This window comes from Pleurodeles waltl, chromosome 1_2 (assembly GCF_031143425.1).
Source record: "Pleurodeles waltl isolate 20211129_DDA chromosome 1_2, aPleWal1.hap1.20221129, whole genome shotgun sequence".
Lineage (NCBI taxonomy): Eukaryota > Metazoa > Chordata > Amphibia > Caudata > Salamandridae > Pleurodeles > Pleurodeles waltl.
The window spans coordinates 113,954,165-113,979,870 of NC_090437.1; the positions used below are offsets into that span (position 1 = coordinate 113,954,165).

At 46.8% G+C, this 25,706-nt stretch overlaps 1 protein-coding gene across 2 annotated transcripts in view; it reads right to left on the reverse strand.

Moving 5' to 3' along the window:
• Positions 1 to 25,706, reverse strand: part of LOC138297376 (pro-neuregulin-2, membrane-bound isoform-like) — a 1,431,716-nt gene that overhangs the window by 1,054,857 nt on the left and 351,153 nt on the right. Inside the window, exon 2 of one of the 2 annotated variants that reach the window (XM_069236771.1) lies at positions 20,423 to 20,812. The exons of the other annotated variant lie outside the window; for it this stretch is intronic. Coding sequence (XP_069092872.1) covers positions 20,790 to 20,812 — 23 coding nt within the window. The 3' untranslated portion in view covers positions 20,423 to 20,789. Of the gene's footprint in view, positions 1 to 20,422; positions 20,813 to 25,706 lie in introns of those variants that run through there. 2 annotated transcript variants of the gene reach the window in all.

Consider the following 25,706-nt stretch of genomic DNA (forward strand, 5'->3'; position numbering starts at 1 on the left):
GGTCCAAATCGTGCTTGAATTCATTTCCATTCGGCCAAGTAGCTGGGAGAAGTTCTCCCCCTCCTCTATTCAGGAGTAAAGGCTCTGAAAATCTTTGACTGAACATTGAGCTACATAACCTCCGTAAATATCTGACCTCAAAGCTGCGTTAAGTCCAGCATACTGTCTCCTCAGACACCCCTCAGCTTGCTTGTCAACTGGAACAGGCAAAACAACACCTTCCTTAAGAACGAAGGCTTCTCCACTAATTTTGCTTGGAGAGGAACAACTACTGGTTTTAAGGTAACTCAGTCTCTTCCTTTGCTAAGGGACACACCCTCCCCAGCAACCTAGAAAAGGGGCCTCTATCTGGGCCCCTCTATTCTCTCTTGAAGTAATTTTGAACATCTGTCATAACTTGTAGTGTAGGAATTGAAGGCTTCTGAAACTGCCTGAACCAGTCTCCGCTTGTACTGGTTTGGTCTTCCTCTACAGGTAACTTGAGGTTAGATGAGAAGTACATCACGATTGGTATAAAATACACCTTTAAAATGTATTTGCCAGGGGCATGGTCAAGATGGCAGAAGCGTAGGACACGTTTCTCCTCTGCTGAAACACAACCATGAGAAGCTTCTATCACGGAGCCCATGACCCAGAGATGTGACTACAGAGACCAGGTTCCAGCAGAGAGGCTGCTGATGAGGGGGCGTGGGGACAGGTTTGCCAACCAATCAACTTCTTGCTGGCCCTTCGGTGGCCATGACTTGTGGCTGCCTGGACCACGACAGTGGCAGCCATGCAGTGAGCTGATGTCTGCCAGATGCAAGAATAGACTGCAACTGACTCCTGGGGATTGGAGCCACCAGTCACACTGGGCCCACCAGGAAGATGTTGAAGGCTCCAAAAAAAGAGGACTGCCACACCAGCGACTTAGTGGGGGCTAGGCAACCTGGCTGTTAGAAATGGGGTCTTTGGTTGGCAGTCAGGTTACCCCCTGTCCAAGCAAGGACCCTCACTCTAGTCAGGGTAGGTCACACACAATCCAAATTATCCTGTGCCTACCCACTGGTTTGCTGGCACTGAGCAATCAGGGTTAACTTAGAAGGCAGCGTGTCAAGCATGTGTGCAATAAATCATACAATAACTCAATATAGCACCACAAAAATACACTACACTGTTTAGAAAAATATATAATATTTATCTGATAAGAGGCAGGTCAAAACGATTAAAATGCAATAAGTATATGTAGAGATATCACAGAAAAGTGATATAAAGTGTCCTAAGTTTTTGCAAAACAAATAAATGTCTCTTAAAAACAATAAAGATCTCTTTCAAGCACAAAGTACCTGGTTTGCGTTCAAAATCTCCGCAAGGGACCGCAGAGGAGGCGATGCGTGGAAAACGGGGAAATGTGCGTCAGTTTTGCCCCTTCACACACTGACTCGAGTCATTAATTTCCACGCAGGGGAAGGTTTTGCATCGATTTCCAGCGCGCGGACTTGGTTCCTCTTTGGGTTGTGGGGTTTTCTGCCGCCCCGGGGGGCTGTGCGTGGAATCCTGGGCTTGTGGAGCGAAGTCACAAGCGCTGCGTCGATCCACTGGGTGTTGCGTAGAAATTTCTCCCACACGGCAGGCGCTGCATCGATTCCTCTCTGAAAGTAGGGCTTTGTCTTCCCGGGTGGGCTGTGCGTCGATCCGGTGGGCATGCGTCGAAGTTCCAGTTGCAACGCAAGCTCTGCGTCGATCTTCTCCTTGCGAAGTCAGGCTGCGCCGTTCCGGTTTGGCATGCGGTGAATTGCTCACCGCGGGGCAGGCTGTGTGTCTTTTTAGCAGGCTGTGCGTCTAATTTTCATCGCACAAGGAGTCCAGTTGAAGGAGTGAAGTCTTTTTGGTCCCGAGACTTCAAGGAACAGGTAGCAAGCTCTATCCAAGCCCTTGGAGAGCACTTCTCAGCACAGCCAGGGAGCAACAAGGCAGCAGGGCAACAGCAAGGCAGCATTCCTTGTCAGAAAAGCAGTCCCAGGGAGTCCTTTGGGCAGCCAGGCAGTTCATCTTGGCGGGTCTGGTTCATGGATTCTTCACCAGCAGGTTTCTTGTCCAGAAGTGTTTGTGAGGTAGAGTGTCTACCTCAAGAAGTGTCTAAAGTCTGTGGTTTTGGGTCTTCTTCTTATACCCATTTTGGCCTTTGAAGTAGGCTTACTTCAAAGGAAAAGTCTCACTCGTTTGTGAAATCCTACCTTGCCCAGGCAAGCCCTCAGACACACACCAGGGGGTTGTAGTCTGCATTGTGTGGGGGCAGGCACAGCCCTTTCAGGTGCGAGTGACCACTCCTCCCCTCCATCCTAGCACAGATGGCTCATCAGAATATGCAGGCTACACCCCAGCCCCCTTTGTGTCACTGTCTGGAGAGAGGTGCAAACGGCCCAACTGTCAAACTAACCCATACAGGGAATCCACAAACAGGCAGAGTCCAAAAAATGGTTCAAGCAAGAAAATGCCCACTTTCTAAAAGTGGCATTTTCAAACACACAATCTTAAAATCAACTTTACTAAAAGATGTATTTTTAAATTGTGAGTTCAGAGGTCCCAAACTCCACATGTCTATCTGTTCCCATGGGGAATCTACGCTTTAATCATGTTTAAAGGCATCCCCCAGGTTAACCTATGAGAGAGATAGGCCTTGCAACAGTGAAAACCGAATTTGGCAGTATTTCACTGTCAGGACATATAAAACACATTGGTATATGTCCTACCTTAGCCATACACTGCACCCTGCCCATGGGGCTACCTAGGACCTACCCTAGGGGTGTCTTATATGTAGGAAAAGGGAAGGGTTAGGCTTGGCAAGTGGGTACACTTGCCAAGTCAAATTTACAGTTTAAACTGCATATACAGACACTGCTGTGAGACATGATTACAGGGCAACTCATGTGGGTGGCACAACCAGTGCTGCAGGCCCACTAGTAGCATTTGATTGACAGGCCCTGGGCACTTCTAGAGCACTTTACTAGGGACTTACTAGTAAATCAACTATGCCAATCATGGATAAACCAATTAACAGTACAATTTACACAGAGAGCATATGCACTTTAGCACTGGTTAGCAGTGGTAAAGTGCTCAGTATTCAAAAGCCAACAAAAACAGGTCAGGAAAAATAGGAGGAAGGAGGAAAAAAGTTTGGGGATTACCCTGCAAAAAGGGCCGGGTTCAACACTGGCCCTGAAGCATTGGTGCCCAGGAGAGGGCCCAGAGAGGCACTGGAGGCGGTGAGGGAGAGACAGAAGGGAGCTGGTAGTGATGAGAGACCCTCATCCTTGGACCTGAGAACAGGGGCGGCTGCAGGGGGTGACACAAACAGCACAGCGGCCCTACAGCAAAATGACTGCCACACATGGGCACTGAACTTGGCTCCCCCTGTAGATGTCTTCACAGGTGAACATGCAGGAAGGACAGCCTCTTAACCCCACTACATACTAGAGAAGCACCCTAGAATCAAGGCTGCATCAATGGCCTATACCATGCCTTAATGGCTGGGAAAACCGATATAGCTTCCTCCATCCATCCATGGATCACACAAGAGACCTCCACTTCAAGACTGTGAGACTGCATGGCTAAGCCCAGAGGGGACTGAAGGCAATGCATAAGTCTACCCCGGCGTTGAGAGGAAAGTGGAGATCTACTAGAATGCTACTGATCCCCATGAGGGTTCCCAGAGCACAGAGCCGGAGGGTGAAAAAGTTGGGTTGTGAAGGATAGCACCGGCTATCAGACTTGAACAGGGGCACAAAATGGCATCCACAAGAGCAAAGAAGGAGAGCTTGCTGAAGCATATGCTCACATGATCAGCAGAAACCCCTTCCAAGGAAAGCCAACAGCCTCAGCGAATGGAGCCGGTGGAACGGGTGGGTGAGGAGGAAGCCCCACTAACTAGGTTGTTTATGGAGGTGCAGTTAGAAATGAGATCTCTAGTTGGCAGAGGTATACACCCTTATCCAAATGGAGACCACAATCCTAATCATGGTAAGTCACACAAAATCCAAATTATCCTGTGCCCACCCTCTGGTAGGTTGGCACTGAGCAGTCAGGCTTAATTTAGAAGGCAATGTGTAAAGTATTTGTGAAGTACTTGTACTTGTACAGTAACACAGTAAAAACACCACAAACATACACCACACAGGTTTAGAAAAATATATGATAATTATTTGGTTAAATTAAGGTCAAAACAACAAAGATTCAACAAGCACGAGTTGAGATATCGCTTTGCAAGACTAAAAAGAGTCTTAAATCTTAGATATCAACAATTGTCTCTTGTTTGCACAAAGCCCCCAAGTTTGTGTAAAAAATAACACGCACGGAGACTGCAGAGGAGGAGAAGCGTGAAAAAATAGGGTGTGCGTCGGATATTTATGACATGGCACAGACCATGCGTTGTTTCTTTCCACGCTGCAAGCTGCTTTGCATCAATTTCCAGCACGCATGCTTGGTTCCTCACTGAGATGTGGGGATCTTTTTGATGTACAGGGACGATGCAAGGAAAATTCTGGGCGTGTGGGAAGAAGTCACAGGCGTTGCGTCGATCCGGTAGGCGATGCATTAAATTTTCAGTCGCATGGCAGGCGCTGTGTCAATTCTTCACTCAGGAAGTCAGGCTGCATTGTTCCTGTTCCACTGCACGTCTAATTTTGGGCCGCAAGGCAGATGCTGCATCGATTCTTCACTTGGGAAGTTAGGCCGCGTCGTTCCGGTTCGGCTGTGCAGCAAATTCTCAATCGCAAAATGGCTGTGCATCGTTTCCGGCAGGCTGTGCAATGATTTTCGGCGCACAAGGAGTTTCCTGAATAGATGAAGACTTTTTGTCCCTGAGACTTCAGAAAACAGGAGGCAAGCTCAATCCAAGCCCTTGGAGAGCACTTTTCAGCAGAGTCAGAGGGCAACAAGGTAGCAAGGCAACAGCAGGGCAGCAGTCCTTTTCAGCAAAGCAGTCCAGATGAGTCATTTGGGCAGCCAGACAGTTCCTCTTGACAGGTTGCAGGATCAGGTCCAGAAGTGTCTGATCTGGTGGGGTCAGGGACCCAGTTTATATACCCCAAAATGCTTTTGAAGTGGTGGAGACTTCAAAGAGTGGTTTTGAAGTGTACAAGTTCCCCTTTCAGTACAGGTGTGCCTGCCAGGCTCCCAGTAAGGGGTTAGGCAGTCCATTGTGTGAGGGCAGGCCACTAGCTTTTGAACTGTAAGTGTGAGGCCCTCCACCCTTCCAGCCCAGGAAGACCCATTCAGTATGCAGATGAGTGCAGGTGTGACTGAGTATCCTGTGTTTGTGCTTGCCTGGGTGAAATGCACAAGGAAGCTGTCAATCAGCGTAGCCCAGATGTTGATTGGAGACTGGCTGTAAGGCACAGATGGATTTAAGTGCAGAGAAAAGCTCACTTTCTAAAAGTGTAATTTCTAAAATAGTAATATAAAATCCAACCTCGCCAATAAGCAGGCTTTTCTATTACCATTTTGGCCATACTTAATATGACCTGGTTACCCCTTTATGATCAGAATCTAACACTCAAACAGTATATGAGGGTAGCCCTAATGCTATTCTATGAAAGAAGCCGGCCTCACAGTAGTGGAAAACAAATTTAGGAGTTTTCCACTACCAGGACAGATAAAACACGCATAAGCCTGTCCTACCTTTAACCTACATAGCACCCTGCCCTGTGGGTTACCTAGGGCCTACCTTAGGGGTGAATTACATGTAGAAAAAGAGGAGTTTAGCGCTTGGCAAGTACTTTTAAATGCCAAGTCGAAGTAGCAGTGAACCTGCACACACAGGCCTTGCAATGGCAGGCTTGAGTCATGGTCAGGGTGCTACTTATGTGGGTGGAACAACCAGTGCTGCAGCCCCACTAGTAGCATTCAATTTACAGGCTTGGGCACATGTAGTGCACTTTACTAGGGACTCACAAGTAAATCAAATATGCCAATTGGGGATGAACCAATGTTACCATGTTTAAGGCAGAGAGCATATGCACTTTAGCACTGGTTAGCAGTACTAAAGTGCGCAGAGTCCTAAAACCAGAAAATAAAATGTGAGAAAAGTGGAGGGAGGCAGAAAAAAGTTGGGGAATGACCACCCTAAGGCTGTCAGGTCTAACAGGTGCTATTTGCTTCCTTGTGTGAAGATAGCCAGGCAGTGAAATGGGAACATTTGCAAGGCCTCAGAGAGGTCACGCTAGACCTGACGGAGGTGGACAACAGGGTGTCCATGCTCGAAGTCAATGAAACTGGACCTGGAGAGGAGATCACGCACCTGCAGCAACATGTTCTACAACCTCAAGAGCAACAAGTGACACTGCCGTCATAAGTTGAAGACCTCAAGAACTGCTCTCATAGCAATAACATAGGTATCCATGGAGCACCGAGAGGGTCTGGGGACACACACACTACGGACTATGTGAAGGCTCTCTTCCGACTGATACTGGGTTCCCAGGTAAAGTAAGATGTGCAACTGGGCAGAGTTCAAAGAGTAAGGCTGGCCCTCTCACATCGACCTTCAGTTGAAAGAGGCCATTCCTGTGCTGGGGCACCCAGCCTGTACAATCCCAAGGCTATAAACAGGCGTTATACCAGGACCTGTCTGCGCTAACTCTCCAGAAACGCAGGGCCTTCTGACCTGTCACAACATTCCTCAGGAGCAAGAGGATCTCTTAAAATTAGGGTCACTCATCCCACCTCATCTTTTAATGGGAGGACACACTTCATCAACTTAAATCCCTGGAAGAGGCCTGACAACTCCTAAACATTCCAGATCGGGTGGGAGGTCACAGTCCTGGCCACGCATGAACAAGGAAAGACAACACAACCAATGGAGGAGGGCTCTATCATCGCCCAAGAGAGACACTGAAACCATAGTCCTGGAGTGACAAGCAGTCACTGACAGCTTCGTCAGTGACCCAGAGACAGGATTCAAACTACAACCCGTCTTGGACCTGCGGCTCCCACGGCTTCCCTGCAAGTTGATGAGACTGTGCTTGACTTTTGGGTTTGGGGCGGCAGGGTAGCAGAAGACCGCCGCTACACACCCTTGGATACAGACCCCTGCCAGGTACAACCCTTGAGATTTACCTGTCTACCACTGGATAACCAGTGGACGCACTTGTTTATGGTTTGTTTTGGTTTGTGGTTGAGGTTTACATTGGTTTTGTACTCACTCCACTATATGGCCTCAGGTGAGCATTGGGTAGAGCTCATTGCTATCTCAGCAGCTAAAAATAAACTCTGTGTAAGCTGAAGAGGGGAGAACTAGAGGGGAAGGTGGCGGCAGTTAGAAACAGCGAGAGAGTAAACCTGCAGTTTGGATTTATATATGACAGTCTATGCATTACCCCACTTGCAACACTCCTGCTAAATTGAAGGGGGGGGGACAAATGCGGCATGTTACTAGCCAAAAAGTTACCGGTTAAGTAACGAGCTGACAGAATGGATGCCCTCCTTCAGCCGGATGCTAGCGAAGTTACAGAAGGTACTGCCATAGCCACCACTTTTAGGGACTTTTATAAGTCTCTCTATGAAGCGCAGGACCTGCAGCCTAAAGAGTCCCGGGCTTTACTTGTGTGACAAGCACACAACCTGGCTGACATCCCAACAGGCTGATTCCCTTGATTATAGAAGAAGTCACTGTGGCCATTGCATTGCAGAAGATTTTAAAATACTGAGGCCCACAGGGCTTTTCTGCCCTTTTCTGTAAAACATTTTGCCAGGTACTCGCACCTATTCTCCCACCCTCCATGCTGGGGGCATCCATCACTGTCATACCCAAACTAGGGAAATAAAAAAGACAGTAACAAAAAATGCATTTTGGCGGCGAGACCCCTTATGCGGTTTGGGGGTTCCTAGTCTTTCGCACTACTACTAGGCTGTGCAACTCTGGTTCCATGTAGAATGGAGGTGTAAAAAGTTGGAAAAGCACCAATGTTTTATGGATAGGGCAGCAGCAAGAGAACATCTCTGGAAAATTCCTTAGGTAGGAAAGAACCAGAGAGTCTGGGGGCAGTTCTGAGTGTATTGAGTGCCACCCATGGAGTATGGGACCGAGTTGCCACTTGGAGGGAGTTGACCTCATTCCCCTCACCACTGATGCCAATACTAGGAAACCCAGAGTTCACCTGAGGCCTCCATACAACAGACTGTGCGGCCTGGAAAGTGGCCAGCTTTAAATCGATTGGTCACCTATTTGTCTCTGAAGGGCTCATTCTCTTTGAACCACTTAAAGCTGACTATGGCCTGCCAGAGACAGACGTATGCGTTATCTGCAGGTCCTCCAGTGGGTCACCCACCTGAATATCTAAGGGGGCTGTGCAATATTGTAGGAGGCTGGCTTGGTTTGTAGTGGGTACCTTGAGTACTTACACCTTATAACAGGTCCAGTTATCCCTTATTAGAGAAATGTAGTAGTGTTCTAGCAGCTTAGGCTGATAGAGGTAGCTATAGCAGAACAGCTTAGGCTGAACTAAGAGACATGCAAAGCTCCTGTAATACCACTTATAGTTACACAGTTCTTATACATAAGTAAAGACAATACTCCGTGTTACCAAAAATAAACGTAGTTTATCTGGGTGACACAAGGCAAAAATATCTTAAGAGGCAATACTCCTTCTGGAGGTAAGTATTATACACAATATATACACTAGACACCAAAACAAGGTAATGAATTAGACATAGGATAGTGCAAACAATAGGAAATGCTATAGAATGCAATAGGAGAAAATAGGTCTAGGGGCAACACAAACTATATACTTAGAAAGTGGAATGCGAACCATGAATACCCCCTAGGCAAGTGTAGTGTGTAGAGAACCGCTGGGAGGGCAAGAACATAGCAAAGGTACGTAAAATACCCCACCCCAGAGCCCAGGAAAGTACTGCAAGTTTCCTTAGGACACACTACAAGTTGTGATTAGAGTTATTGCAAGAACCAAGCAAGAATGAAAACAACAAATGGTGGATTCCTGGACCTGAAGACCTGCAAAGGAAGGAGACCAAGTCCAGAAGTCGGAAGAAGTTACTGAAAGGACAGGAGCCCCTGTCAACCCAGAAAAGGGTGCAAAAGAAGAGTCCCCGGTTGGATGAAAACTGCAGAAATGCACCCAAGGAAGATGTCAGTGGGTTCCTGCATAATACAATGGATGTCCCACGAAGAGATGTTGGCTGCAGGCAGGTTTTGGTGCTGGATTCGTCCAACAAGCCTTGGTTCCGGCAAAGTTGTGTTTTGCGTCAAAGTGGCGCTGTCTGGACCCAGGAGTAACTTGGGGGCCTCAACTCTGCGTGAGGAGGAAGAGGGGGCTCTTAGCACTTCAGAGAGCCTTCGGTCGACCAGACAGCACCCACGGGAGTCCCAGGACATGGGGACAAAGGAGGTGCAAAATGTGGTTGGTGCAGAACTACAAAGGAAGGTCCCACGCCGCTGAAGGTCAACTCAGTGAGCTGAGCATCGCAGGAAAGAGTGCTGGGGACCTGGGCCAGGCTGTGCACAAAGAAACTTTGCAAACAGTGCATAGAGGCCTCAGGAGGTGAAGAAGACGTGGTGCACAGGGGTACTGTCTTACTCGGGGAAGGCAAGAACTTACCTCCTCCAAATTGGGACAGCAGGACCTCAGGACAGTCTGTGTCGAAGGGGTCCACCACCTATGTTCCAAGGAGCACGCTCATCGCCAGGAGAGGAGTCCAAGAGAACGGACGTCGACTTAGAAGGTGCCTGCAGGAGCTGGGGAGTCCCTCCGTCACTCCACTGGAGATTTCTTCGGTCCTTCTGGGGCAGGTTGAAGACAGGGAGTCCCCAGAGCGTGCATACCGTGGAAACTACTGTAGTTGCTGGCTGGAGCTGAAGTTGCACAGGAAAAGTAGCCCTTCTGGATACTTTGTTACTGTTACAGCGGTTCCTGGAGCAGTCTTCGGTTCATTTGAGGTCAGAGGGTGAAGAAGTAGTTGCAGAGGATTCCTGCTGGAAACTTGCAAGCAGAATCTGAAGAGAAACCCACAGGAGAGACCCTAAATAGCCCTGAGAGGGGGATTGACTACCTTGTCAGGTATGGACCTATCAGGAGGGGTCTCTGACGTCACCTGCTGGCACTGGCCACTCAGAGGCCTCCAGAGTGTCCCCACACCTTGAAAAACAAGATGGCTGAAGGGTGGGACACACTGGAGGAGTTCTGGGCACCACCCCTGGGGTGGTGATGGACAGGGGAGTGGTCACTCCCCTTTCCTTTGTCCAGTTGCGTGCCAGAGCAGGGACTGAGGGGCCCTGAACCGGTGTAGACTGGCTTATGCAAGGAGCGCACCATCTGTGTCCTTCAAAGCATTTCCAGAGGCTGGGGAGGCTAACCCTCCCCAGCCTGTAACACCTATTTCCAAAGGGAGAGGGTGTAACACCCTGCTTCCAAAGGAAATGCTTTGTTCTGCCTTGCTGGGACTGAGCTGCTCAGACCTCAGGAGGGCAGAACCCTGTCTGTGAGGTGGCAGCAGCTGTAGTTGCATTGCAAGCCTGAGAGAGCTGGTTTGGCAGTACTGGGGGTCCATGGTAGAGCCCCCAGGATGCATGGAAGTGGCTCCCCAATACCAGATTTGGAATGGGGGGACAATTCCATGATCTTAGACACCTTACATGGCCATATTCGGAGTTACCATTGTGAAGCTACATATAGGTATTGACCTATGTGTAGTGCACGCGTGTAATGGTGTCCCTGCACCCACAAACTCCCGGGAATTGGCCCTGAACTATTTGTGGGCACCTTTGCTAGTGCAAGGGTGCCCTCACACTTAGTAACTTTGCACCTAACCTTCAGAAAATGAAGGTTAGATATATAGGTGACTTATAAGTTACTTAAGTGCAGTGAAAATGGCTGTGGAATAATGTGTGCACTATTTCACGCAGGCTGCAGTGGCAGTCCTGTGAAAGAGTTTGTCTGAGCTCCTTATGGGTGGCAAAAGAAATGCTGCAGCCCATAAGGATCTCCTGGAACCCCAATGCCCTGGGTACCTAGGTACCATATACTAGGGACTTATAAGGGGGTGTCCAGTGTGGCAACTGAAATTGGTAAATGAAGTCCCTAGCCTATAGTGACAAATTTAAAAGCAGAGAGAGCATAAGCACTGAGGTTCTGGCTAGCAGACCCTCAGCGACACAGTTAAGCACTACTGTCAACACACACATTAGACTAAAAGCTATGAGCACTGGGGTCCTGGCTAGCAGGATCCTAGTGAGACAGGCAAAACACAATGACATATAGGGTTTTCACTATGAGCATTGGGGTCCTGGCTAGCAGGAGCCCAGTGACACAGTAAAAACACACTGACACACACTCACAAACAGGCCAAAAGTGGGGGTAACCATGTTAGAAAGATGCTACTTTCTCACAAATATGCCTTTACACCCTTTGAAAAGTGACTCAGGTCCAAGGACGGCGAGTGACGCATCATCAACAAATTATATGCTCTCTTGCTGCAACCCCATATGGAGGATAAAAAAACGTAGGTCAGAGATGATGGAAGCTGGAGCAGGGGCAGACCCTGACGCAAAATAATACGGGGGCATTTACTACAGGGTGTGTCATCCAGCACGTAAAACCACAAGTATAGAAACTGCTGCTAAAATTGCAATGTATTGGTATTTAATACCGGCAATATTAAATAGGGGTAACCCCAGTCGTAGTGTGGATGGCTGAAGAAGCTGTGGGGCCCCAAAGACCTTACTCCACCTCCATGCTCAGAGCTTGTCCAAAACTCTCATGGTACTGGGATACTGTTCTGACGGACATAGACACATACTACGACACATAGTCTCCCCTGTCCCCAGCATACATTATGGCAGTACTGGCCATGGAGTATGGAACCCCCGACCTTTGGCACATCAGCTAGCTGTACATCGCACTGTTTTCTATGAACTGATGTGCCTTAAGTATCCACGTTTGCTGCAATTGACAGAGGAGGGGTACAGGGTGAATTGGGTGAGGGCAGAAAATGGGGTGCAAGCTGTGGATGGGTCGCCTGATGCTTAAACGCATTATGCCAGAGGGAGTTTGGGAGTAAGGAAGGGAAGGGGGCAGTTGGGGTACTGTATTGATTGTTGCTTTTCTCTTATTGCAATGCTGAGCGCCCAGATAGGGTCTTACTGTGGTCTGTATGTTTGTGTCTGAGGCACTATAATAGTAATAAAAAACAGATTTTAACCATAAAATGTATTTCCATAGCCATGCAATAAGTGTTCTTGAGCAAACTGAGGTTGGTTTAAAACACCCCAAGTGTGTATCCACGGGGAGGGGGGATAGAAGCCACTGTAATGGCCGGCTCACCCCCAGTAGACAACCCCAAAAAATGTCATGCCAAAAGTGCGGGAGGCCAGCGTGCGTATCTATTACCTGGAAAGAGAGATGCTGGTGATGCCCTTACTCCAGCTTGTGCTGTCCGAGTGCTGTGCAGGCAGGTGTGGCGAAGCACCGCCATTATCGCGGCATTAGGGGGCCTTCTTGAAGCACAGAATGGGTAGTAAAGGACAGAGAGCTCTAGTGGGCCTGCAGGGTAATTGTTGCGGCAGTAGGAGAAGGGCATTCAGAACAACTCTCTTGGAGGAATGGGCGCTTTAGATTAAAGTACTGTAGCAGAGGCTGCCAAAATGGAGTTGCTGAAGAAAGTACCTTAAGGCTGCATGGAAACATAGCAGCGCCCATGATTTTAGATACCATAGTGATTTCTGATGTTGACAGTGAAGTGAATCAGGTTACGGGGTCAGCAACTTGCAGGTACATGTTTTATGGGGCGTGGCATTTTACTGAGTGAGCAGTGGGCACATGGGTGACATGACCATACCACCCTGGGTGAGCCCTATGTTAAATAAGGTGCAGAAATGGGAAGTAGACAGTTCATTGGTGGTGGTTGATGGCAGGCTGTAGGTGGGTCTCATCAAGGTGAGCAGTTAATGGGGGATGAGGAAGGTGGTACAGGGATGCACACTTTAGGCAACTGGGTACCAGGTTCTAGTGATGCTGGTACTGAAATGAGGGGACAGTCTGGGGTGGCTGGAGGGGCTTCTGCGTGTTATGACACAGTGGGCCTGGGCAGCCTTATCGAGACAGGCCAACGAAGTCGACAGTAGTCAGACAAGACTAGTATCCGGACCGAGGGGAGGGGGCCTAGGTGCCTCCTGGGCACTAGACTGAAGAGAAAGCAGCTTCTAGAGTGAGTTGTTTGCTGTCGAGGGAGTGGTGCCTTGTGGCATATTTTTTGGATGGGGGAGTTGGTGATGGTGAAAGGCCCAGCACGAGCACTGGGGTACGGGGTTGGGAGGATTGGGTGTTGGGTGTAAAGTGAAAAGCTATTAGACTATGAGGAGGAGGTTTCTTTGGAAAAGGTTAAGATTTTGGATTATGGAGTTTTGTTGAACCTGCTGTTTGAGGTAGAACAAAGGTTGCACAGGGCTAAAAAGGAGAGACTTGGTGTCTAACAGTTTTCCAAGGCTGTGCTGCTGTGTAATAGATGGGGAGGGAGAAAACGGAGGGATTTGAAGGTGCCAGACCCAAACAGTGGTGGGGATAGGGGTCTACGCCAATTGACTTTCAAGTACTAAGTAATTAGTTGCAGTCTTACTCTTAGAAAGAAGAAGCAAAGTGTTTGTTTTGGGGTTTTTTGGCAGGTTTTAAGCTATGTTAACAGGGCACACAAATCCGGCGACTGGTGAACAGTTTGCTTCTGCTGTGGGGCATCCGGATGTGGTGTGAAAAAACTGGAGAAGGGGTTTAGAAGGTAGAATTGTTGGTCCCTTTGCATACTTGCTTTTGGAAGACTTGACTGTCTCACCTTTATGGGCGGAGCCAAAAAATCAACAGGGTGACTTTTGTTCGATTCATCATTTGTCTTGGCCATCAGGGGAATCTGTGGACAACTTAATTGTCGTGGAGAACTCCATGGTGCATTCCATCTGTGGATGAGACAGTTGCATCAGTGAGATCTTGTGGGGTGGGGGTGGCATTGCAAAGTCTGATATTAAGTCCGCCTTCTGCATCTTATCAGTTCATCCAGAAGATTTTTTCTTGTTGGGTTTACAGTGTGAGGGTCAGATATACAGTGACAGGATGCTGCGTAGGGGTTGTTCTGTTTCTTATTCGTTATTTGAAAGGTTCAATGCATTTTTGCAGTGGCTTTGTCGGTTTTGGGATCAAGTGCACCATGTCACTCACTATCTGGACAATTTTCTGTTGGTAGGTACATTTTTTATGGAATGTGTGGACAGGCCTTGCAGGCCATTCGGGAAGCAAAGAAGAAACTGGGATTTCCTTTGGTACCAGAGAAAACTGATTGTCCCTCTGCAGCAATCACATTCTTTGGTGTTGAGTTGGCTACTCAGCACATGGAGCTCCGTTTTCCCCAAAGAGAAGGGGCAGACTTTGATTCCCTTGTTGGAAGACAAGGCACAATGTCCTAAGTTGGAGTTGAGGAAGGTGCAGAGTCTTTCAGGGCATCTTAATTTTGCCTGCAGGGTGGTGAGAGTGAGGTGGGCATTTTGTAGATGCTTAGGTTTTGCTGTGAAGGGTGCGGTGCTACCTCACCTCAGAGTGAGATTGAAGGCTAGCATCCGAGCAGATTTGAGGGTGAGGATGTAATTCCTCTAAGATTTCAATGGGGTTATGATGTGGTCTATGGAGGAGAATTGGCTATGACAAGTGCAAATCTTTTCAGACGATGCAGGTGCACATGGTTTCGATCTTTTCTGGGATGGGCACTGGGTGGCAGACAGATTGCCTGCGGCCTGTTTGGAGAAAAGGAGGAGTATTGCTTTTTGGAGTTTTTCCCATTGGTGGTGGCTTTGGTTCTGTAGGGCAAAAGTTTGGCAAATAAGAGGGTGGTTTTTCATGTGGACTATAAGACAGGGCTGAACTTGGTAAACTCACATAAGGCACGGGATGAAAAACTCTGGAAATTGCTGAGGATTTTCATGTTGGGTTATTTGAAGTTCAATATCTTGTTTTAAGCTCAATATGTTCCAGATGATGAAATAGCTGAGGCACTATCTCGTTCACAGTGGCAGAGGTTCCGTGGACTGGCACCAGGACCTGATCGGGTGAAGACAAGGATACCTCAGGATCTGTGGTCGCTGAGAGAGAGAGATTTTTGGACTTAATTGAGAAGTAAATTGCAATATCTACACACAGGTCTCAAGGGCAAGCCTGGTTGAAGTTTCTGAGGGTTGGTGCACGTACAAGTGTGGCAGGTTTATGGGATGTAATGGGTGTGAAGAGATGATGCAATATGCTTTATTATGGGTCAGACTGATTTGGGACTCTCATCGGCCAATACACGGTAAGTTGATGGGTGAGATTGTGAGTCACTTGGGATACTTTTTTAAATTCATTGTGGGAGGTTGCCTTGTTCTCCCTCTGTATGGTTTGGTTGTTTCCAGGGGCATTTTGTATTTCAGAGTTGCTTAGTGTGAAGGGCAGGCCAGGTTTGTTACGTTCAGATGCTACCGTGTCCATGGAGGAAATTCAGATATGGTTCCTGCACACCAAAACAGGTTATTTGGATAGAGGTAATTAAGGTTTTCCGCCAGCTTATGCAGTGGCTTTCTGGTCTGCTTTAGCACAGTTTTATGGAGACGCTGTGGGTTTAGTCTTTGTGTATGAAGATCCTCCTGAGCTGATTTCCTTCCAAGTTTTAACAGTTTTGACGTTGGTTTTGCAGTATTTAGGTAAGTCCCCTACGGATTATGACACACACGCCTTCAGAATTGGGGAGGCTACGAAAGAAAAGTGACAAGGTTTCTCTGACGATACGGTAATGAAGTTGAGCAGATGGAAGTCGGGTGCTTATAAATGCTATGTTCGGGCACGCTTGTTTGAGCTGGAATGAGATGGTTTCATTAGCGTAATGCTCTGATTTCTCTTGCAGTTTGTGTCATGGGGCCCCAGAGCAGAAGCCAACATTTGGATTGTGGGACATTCTTTGGTGTATTGGGCAGCGAAAAAAGAGGAATAAACAACATTTTGTCAAACAACTGGGTGTAGATGGTGCTCGAGTATATGTTTGGTGGGGTGGGAAAAGTAGCATGAGGTGGGGAAATCTGTTAGGTGGTCTGTCAGCCAGGCTGCCTGGGAGTTGTTGTCCGAATCTATTAGTGCTACATCTGGGCGAGGACATCTTGTATCCTTGTCTGGCATTGGTTTATTGAAGGCGATGAAATCGGACCTTGAGAGACTCAAGACTTTTTGGGCAGGTACCCACATTCTTTAAACAAAATTGGTCCCAGGGAGATTTTGGCAAGAAGCTTTGAAGCCCGGTGCTATGGAAAGGCAGAAAAAAAAGATTAATGGGGAAATTAGTGTTTTATGTGCTCTTATGTTTCAGTGTTAAGGCATATGGTGATTGTGCAGGAGGAGTGACCCTTTTTCTGAGGATGGGGGTGCACCTTTCAGTGCTGGTTAATGAGTTTTACATAAGGCAGCCTTGGCTGCAGATTGCTGAGTTGTTAGGGGAGGAGTTTATGGAGATAGAGTGGCCTGGGTTTTTAAAAGTGGCGAGGTGGTGCAGGGAAACACCCCTCGGGTTTTCCTCATTGGTGTGGCCAGAAGACCTTTGTTGGATGGGAAAGGGTCAAGAAGGGAGTTTGACCACAGAGCAGAGAGGTCAGGAAAAGGGGGAAGGACCAAAGGGATGGACGGGACAAGGATAATAATGGGAAATTGTAAGCACGTCAGAAGGGGGCCAGGAATGTGTCACAGTGTTGGGGTGGGAAGGTTGAGTTCATGGGGGTTAAGAGTTTAGGGGGGTGGGTTTTTAGGAATTTTACATGGTATTAGTGAGATGGTTTTAGTTTTGTAAGGCAGTTTTTGCCTAGGTGTTTAACAGTACAGTTTTAAGACCAGTTCTATTAAAGCAGCCTTTTACCCCTTAAGACATGTGACCATAGTCTTTTAGCGTACCATCTCACCCTATGGGGTTTTGGGGGACGATGGGCTCACCCAGTCTCCCCTCTGGCTTGTCGGGCGTGTGGAGCGCTCAGGAGGCCCACACAGGAGATGATTGTGTTAGGGTGGGAAGGGGTGGTATTATAGGGTAAGATTTATAAGGGGGCAGGTGTGATACAATCTCTTTTGGCTTGGTCACACCCAGGGGCAGGGCTAGCTGTGGTAGACATGATTTGTCCTGCTCTCCGACCACCATTTATTGGCAGTGCTCCTTTGGTTTGAGCTTTTTGGTGCTGAGACGTTTTAGTAGGGCAGGTCTGTAGCAGTGATATCTAGGTAGCTGCCGGTAGGCAGGTGTGTGGCTGTCTGGGTGCGGCCAGAAGTCAGCATGGCCAGAAGGCATTCCCTGAATTGGAAGGGATCAAGAAGGGAGTGTGACCAAAGAGCAGAGAGGTCAAGAAAATGGGCAAGGACCAAAGGGATGGACGGGACAAAGGTAACAACGAAAAATTGAGAGCACGTCAGAGGGGGGCCAGGAATGTTGGGGTCGGAAGGTTGAGTTCATGGGGAGGGGTAAGAGTTTAGGTGGGTGGGTTTTTAGGAATTTTACATAGCATTAGTGAGGGGGTTTTAATTTGGTAAGGCAGTTATTGCGCAGATGTTTAATGGTACAGTTTTTAGACCTGTTCTAATAAAACAACCTTTTACCCCTTAAGACATGTGAGCGTAGTCTTTTTGCACACTGTCATGCCTGACTACAGCTGCAGTGCTCGATTAAACTAAAATTGGAGTGTTTCAAACAGACAAGGTAACCCAGGGATACCTAGGGACCAATGGTAGTTGTAAAGCTATAAGGAACAAAGGGCACTAAGCATACACATAACGGAGTTATGTAATTTTCATCATAGCTCACATTTTACTTTTAGGAATTTGACCTTTGAGCCCCTCTACTTTTCTGGCTTACTGTATATAATTCATTTTCAGAATTCTGACTCTGAAGCCTTTCCACAAGAAGGTCTAATTCTGGGGAACTGTCGGCCTGACAGTTATTCTCTTCAGAATGACGCCGTATTTTAATATCTTCACCCAGCTGTGAACCATATCTGCGGGCATTTGAGATTGTTCATGGTTATTTTGGAAGTGTGTCCTTTACCTCTCTGCATGGCACTCACTCATTGGGAACCATTCCACCTATTGGATGGTCCATCTAAATTACCCATTCAGTACACTACACAGAATTTTCTGCAAGTCCTCATAATAAGTGAATCACAGTTGTTCATTGGATTAAGAGCCTCAAATGCATAATTGAACTCATTTCTTCTTCTTCTCCTTCCTCTCTTTACTTCCCTTAATTTTGAAGGTTGCAGTGTGTAGTCATTGATTTGCTGCATATAAATTATGTAGCCAGGCAAAGTTGTATTGTCTTGATGATGATCTTGTATGCTTCTCGTAGGGGATCGAAACATCTTTGACCAAATCACTCTGACGCATGAATTTATAAAATAGCTTTTTTGGATGCTGTAGTGTTTTCTTTTAATAGGAAATGTGACATTTTGATTCTATGTAATTCTTGATGTCACAACCTTGTTTTTTTGCCTGTGTGTTTGTGTAAAACCTGCTTTGGTGCACCTCATAGGGGTACATACCCCTAAAAGAATTGATTTTTACTTTTTCATACAGATAAATTACTGATAGTTTTTAATTTTCCCTGTGCATTATTATTGTGCACTTAGGGCATTATTCCGTTATGTGTATGCATACGGACGTTTCTTTCTTATAGCCTTAAACTAAAATTAGCAGCACTCTGAACAGATTTTATTTTTTAGTAAATGCAGCACCAGAGCAGTTGCTCCAATTGGGATGCTTGCATTTGAAACATCCTGCAGCGCCCCAGCAGCTGCTTATCTTCAGTTTCACTTTTTGAGTGGTGCTGTGCTGCAGCTGTCAGAAAAAGAATTGAGACACACGCCCTATTGAAAACCAGGCAGAAGCCTCCAATTAAATAAAATATGCATCAGAAAAGAATGGAAACTCCATACCTTGACTTTATGCTGTTCTGTAAGTAAAAGGGGCCAACACACCCTTATGGAGAAGAAGTTACCCCAGCAAACAACCCAGTCCTGAGGAGGCGTACACGGACACACAAAAGAATAACAGGAGTCGTGGGGGGTTATAGGTAGATCCACACAACATAGCAGAAATAGAAAGCAGATTGGGAAGTGGTTAGTAGCATCGAACGAATGGCCACATTCACTCATTTTGTAAGAACTAGGACGAGGAAGTGTAGTTCAAGCTATGTTCCTTGCATCAATCTGAGAAATATCCTCCTACACTGTTCCTAATGCAAATAATTTCTCTTGAAGTTCCGATAACAAATATATAAAATCAGTTAATTCAAAATATTATTTCCTTAACAAAACAAAATCTTTGCACTTTAAATACAAATTACTGATAATTCACAACTATACTGTGGCACAAAAATGATGTGCAATGTCTTTGTGAAGAGAATTCTTGGTATTAAACCCCTCCGAATTGCAGAGAGGTGCCATATTGACGCTTCGTGAAGGACGGAACCTTGGCTTGTTATTTCTAGTTTAATACAACATGAATACTTTTCAACACTTTCTTAAAATACTTGGATAATTGTTATTTTCCCCAAAATGTTGAATGGCTGGTGTAAATAGGGCACCTGGCTGTGTGAGAGAAAATTTCACTTTCACCAAATATTCTACAACTCGAGTTGTAAGAGTAAATATGACCTCCCAGTGTCTGCCATTTCTGCCCCGCCAGTAACCTAGCAGGCGGGATCACTGCTACTTGAAAGTTTCTAACACACAGGGATAGGGGCACAAAAACCAACACTGACCCTGGGTGGCCCCCTTTTGGTTCCCTTCCTCCTGGTGCTGCAGCTGCATCGAGTAACACAAAGCTACAGCAGTGCCTTTAACGGACTGCACAATCAAAGATTTTCTAGCTTTTGCGTCAAGAATTTTCAATTCTATTAAGGACATGGAGGCGAAAAGCTTCAGCAGTGCCTTTAACGGACTGCACAATCAAAGATTTTCTAGCTTTCGCATCAAGAATTTTCAATTCTATTAAGGACATGGAGGCGAGGATTATGCTTCTCTTTCTATGCTTTATTTTCTACAGCCTTAGTGAAAGGCAACAAAACCCCTTTCATGGCACTGGTCAGACCACTTTGGCGTACAGCTAGCTGTTAAGTAGGTACAAGATTGTTTACCGACGGGATCAAACCCCAAACTTCATATAAGAAGGGCAAGCACTGCTGAGCTATTTAGCCATCCATTAATCTGGACTTTTTTCTTTTTTTCTCAGAGAACCCTGACATTTTAGAAGCAACAGAAGTCTAGCAATTCACCATCAGACACAGAACCTAAAAGCTACACTGCTAGGACTAGTCAGTCCTACTGGCCGCCCAGGAATTGTGCTATAACATTTTCCCCTCATGCCTAACCCACAGGCATTCAGCTACTTTTCTTGTGCTGACAGTTATGATTCTATATCAGGACCAGAGGCTCTGATTATGCTTCTCTTTCTATGCTTTATTTTCTACAGCAGTCAATAAAAACCTTTATTTTAAAAACTACATTACCCATAAACATATTGATCACATGACCAACCATAGAGTATCTCACATATAAAACCCCCATGACATGAACTCTCGTCCTCTTTCTTTGCAACAATATTGAACAAAGTCTCAACCTGGAACTTGCAGGAACAGTCCCAACATTTGAGCATCCGAACACAAATCCAAAAACAGACTATCCAAAGTTTCTCGAAGATCCTGAGACCATAACTCCAATCCAAGTATTTTGAAAGAAAAACAACTCCCAGACGATGAACCAGCGAACTTCAAGTTTGCTTCTGGTCATTTCCTAAAAATAAAGAAAAAAACATAAAAACTATTCCCCAAAAGAAATTCATATATAAATGTCATAACAGGAGGGGATATATATTAAACACTCGAAACCTGAAAAGTAATACTTAGACCTTACGATGTAGGTACACATCTCCTTTGGGTGGGATAATCCTCGCCTCCGTGTCTCAAACGAAAAAGATTTTGAAGCCATAGTGCCTCTTGCTGAATTAGCTCTAAATACCGGAATATCAATACCTGCCTCTGGCGAGGTGGATGCGATGGTTACTTTCAGAGTGGCAGAAGAAACTGGTTTAAATGTTTTTTGTAAAGCGATAAGAAATTTCCCTTGTGGTTCCAACCGAACATCACAGGTGGCTGATTCATATGCTTTAAGACATTGCACCACACAGTTTATACTGTAGTCCTACGGAAAACACGGATAAGAAGTTACTCTCTGTTTTTGTTCTTCTTGACACGGAAAAGGATACTCCCTCCGGAGAAAACGATCTACCCTTGAGGTCTAAGGATCTCAGGTCTGATACCTGTTTACATAAAATCAGACATAATAACATGGTTAATTTGGCCGACAACTGTTTGATATTTACTATCAGGCCAAGATCTCAAAAATCATAGCACTACATCAACATCCCAAAGGGACGTGTATTTTGGTTGAGGAGGTGTGGCAAAACGAATGCCTCTGAGTAACCTGCACACCAAAGGATCCTCACCTACCGGTTTATCATTAAATAGAATATGTCCTGCTGATATAGCCGATCTAAAATTATTAACCGATCTATAGGCTAAGCCAGGCTCAGCTAACGAGGATAAAAAATTTATTATGAAACAGACATCTGCCTGAGAGGGATCCAAGTCCCTTTCACTACACCAATTAGCCCATCTCCGCCATGTCGAAGCACATCTCTTGTGTGTACTATCGGACCATGCGACTAAGCACAATTGCTCCAAGAGAATCAGAGGATGTGGAAGGCCTACTGGGTCCAGCAACAGGTTCTGACAGTGAGGAACCAGGAGAGGAAAATCCAAGGACATCTCCAGAATCCAAGGGAACCACGGTTGAGCCCTTCACAGAGGTGTCACCAACACCAGGTCCACCCTCTGACACCTGACTTGAGCGAGAACCCTGGGGATCATGCTGAAAGGTGGAAATGCAAACCCCTTGAGGGATGACCAGTCCTGCAAAAACGCATCTGTCACTAATGCTTCCGGATCCGGGCGCCAACTGAAAAATACAGGAATCTGACGATTGAGCCGGGAGGCAAACAGATTCACTGAACATGGGCCCCAAAGACGACTGATTCGAGCAAAGGTCTGAGGATGCAACCTCCAATCGTTGAAATCCCGAAGATGACGGGAGTACCAGTCTGCCACCGAATTTGTGGCCCTTGGCAGATATTCTGCGATGAGCGATATTTGATGCTGATGACAATAATGCCATAGATCCTTGGATATCTCCGCTAGCACCCGAGACCTCGTCCCTTCCAGGCTGTTGACATAACGTACCGCAGAGACATTGTCCATCCGCAACAGAATGCAACAATCGCTCTTGAGAGGAAACAGGCTCCTGATCGCAAAAGAGCCGGCCAGCAGCTCCAGGCAGTTGATATGGAGTTGAATTTCTGACTCCGACCAATGACACCCCGTGGAGTGGGGACCGCAGCTGGCCGCCCAGCCCCACGTGCTGGCATCCGATTCTAGAATAACATCCAGGGCGCTGCCAAAAATCGCCCTGCCATTCCAGCCTTCCATGTGATTAAACCACCAGTTCATCTCCAACCTGGATTCCTGAGGAAGCTGAATCTAGTCTGCATAGGCTAATCCCTTCTGCAGGTGTTGAATCTTCAGACGCTGAAGAGCCCTGTAATGACGTGGACTGGGGAAAATCTCCTGGATAGAAGAGGCTAAAAGACCTACAATCTGCGCCACTGATCTCAATGATATTGTCTGGGTTTGTAAAGCAGACCTCAACTCCCTCTTGATATTCTGTGTCTTTTGGAGAGGGAGGAACAATTGGGACAGAACAGAATCTATCTGGAACCCCAAGAATTTCATCCATTGAGACAGGACTAGACTTGACTTCGATTGATTGATTACAAATCCCAGGGACTGCTACAGATGAACTGTCCAAGACAGGTGCTGCGTAACCGTCAGAGGGTCCTGGGCCATCAGGATGAGATTGTGGAGGTAAACAATCAACCGAACGCCTCTGGCACTTAGTGCCTCCACGACTGGCCTTATCAGTTTGGTGAAGCACCATTGGGCTGACGAGAGACCGAAAGGGAGGACCTTGTATTCGTAACATTGCCCCTGCCAAAAGAATTGGAGGAAGCGTCTGTGGGGAGCAAAAACAGGAACCGACAGATAAGCGTCTTTTAGGTACAAACAGACCATTCAATCACCTTCTAGAAGTAAGTCTCTGAGAAGATGGATACCCTCCATTTTGAAGTTTCTGTAAACTATCCAAGAGTTGAACCCTTTGAGATTAAGCACTGAGCAGGAGCCCCCTCCCCGCTTGCTGACCAAGATGATGGGACTCACAAAACCCATGGGGTGAGGGCTGGCTCGGCAGATAACATCTCTGATGACCGACAATCTTTTGAGTTATGAGATCCTGATCGGGTAGGGAAAAATACAGATCCTGAGGAAGAGAATTCTGAAGTGGGGAACTGTAAAATTCCAGTTTATACCCCCGGACAGATTCTAGAACCCAGGGATCCTGGGTCAGCTGCATCCAGTTGCTGACAAAATGTTGAATTCTTCCCCCCAATATTATATCTGAACAAGACAAAATGCTCACCTGAGAAACCTGACTCCTGGAAGTTTTGTTGCTGGCCTCCCCCATAGCCTCTGTGGAATCTCTGGTGCCATCCACGGGGGCGGGAGGGGTGGAAGGTTTGATCAGTTGACTGGTCCTGCCAGTTGCCCCGTGGACGATTTAAATTTTCTCCCGGGAAGCCCTGATAGAAACCTTGGCCTGATGAACGGGCCCCTGAATCGCCCGGCCCTCCCAAAAAGGGCATTGCGAAAAACTTTCTTCAAAGACAATTGGGCTTTGTCTAAGGTATTATATGTGGCTGCAAACATTGCTAAATCCTTCACAAATGGACCTCTGAAGAAGAGACCCTGAGCCACAGGACCTGATTCGGAGGACGCTTGTTCGTTAAGTTTAAGGTCAATGCGCATTAGGATGGTTCTCCGTCTCTCTGTCGACACTGCCACACTGGTGTTACCCAAAAGACAAACTGCATGCTGCGCCCATCCTATTAGGCTGTCCGGTTCAACAGCAATTCCAGATTCTTTAGCCTGAAAAACAAGTTCAAAGATCTTGGTAAGAGGTCCTGACATATTGAGCAACTTGTCCTGGCATGACCGCCAAGCTCTGTCGAGTACCTTCTTTGGGTCTTTGGCCCACTTCTTCATAAAGGTAACCATAGTCGGGTCCACTTCCGGAATGTCTGAAACCCTTCCTGTTAGATCTGGGCACAGGCATTCATAGCGAAGCCCCGCTCTGACCTCCTTGTCAAAACCCTGTCGAAAGTGGGATTGGACATAAGTAGCAACCTCTGGAAGAGGAACCCAGTTGGACGACCTGGGGTGAACAATCTCCGTGGGATCAAAGGTGAGCACCATAGGAGGACTTGGACAGGGATCTGATCCGTAATCCTGGCACTTTTTCTTACTGGGGCCCGGGGCATCATCCTGGTCACTATCTGAAGAGTCTTGAGAAGAGGAATCTGAACCCAAAACATCTGGATATTTCAAAGTATCATCGGAAGTAGACGCTTGCAATGGGAAGGAATATAACCATGGTCCGAAGCTGAAAATTGGTCAAAGGCATCAGAGTGCCAACGTTTCCCTTGGGACTTCCCTTTGGATTTACCACCAGGAGGATTAACATTCTGCATGGTTGATTCTGAGACCGACGGGGGGGCAGCCAGCCTTGCTGGCACGCAAATCTCTTAAGGTGAGAAGTCAAAGGTCCTAAAGCTTTAGCCAAGGCTTTATGGACTGAATACTGAACATTAGAATTGAGATCTAGATGAGGCTGTCTTCAAATGAAGGACCCAGTTCTTGGGTCTCGCCGTGTGCCTCATAAGGGTCATACCGAGCCCTGGTGCCTGTTCCAGGAGGCAATTAACCCACAATCTGAGCAAAAATAAATAAAATACAATAAATATATATATATATATATATATATATATATATAGCAAAGCTATAAATAAAGGGGTAGTGTGACCCCTGCAGGCGAGGTTGTAGTGAAGTATGGAGGGAGACGCCTGCCAAAACACTCTAGGCAGAGCCTATGCTGATTTTACTACCCTGGGCACACACAGATTCACCAGGGCGTCAGAAGCCACAAAAAAACTGCATTGGGAGTAGAATTACACCACTTGGGGATTGAGACAAGTCACCAGCGATGAAGCGCACCGCCAAACGCTCTCCCCAGTCTCCCGGCTGCGGTAACTTCAAACGTGGCCCTAACGTGCTTGCGCGCAGCAGCTACTAGTCTTAAAGGACTAGAATGTAAAGATCACAGCCATCCACGATGGCGGCCGCGACCGGCTCCACTCCCGCTCCACCAAAAAATAAGGTCCACAAGAGCCTCACGCCCTGAGGAGGCTGCAGCACTCCTGAACACAGTGAAAACAACAGTAATCAAAATACAGACAGAGCGCGCTGAAGCGCTTAACCACAATAATCAAAATACAAACGGCACGCACTGAAGCACGGAACAACAGTAAGCAAAACACAATTAGCGCGCGCTGAAGCACTTAATCAAAGCACATAAACACAGTGGTAACAATCGTAATAGAATAAAGAAACAACTGGCTGCCGAGCAGCAAAGAAAGAGGAAGAGAGTTCATGTCATGGGGTTTTATATGTGAGATACT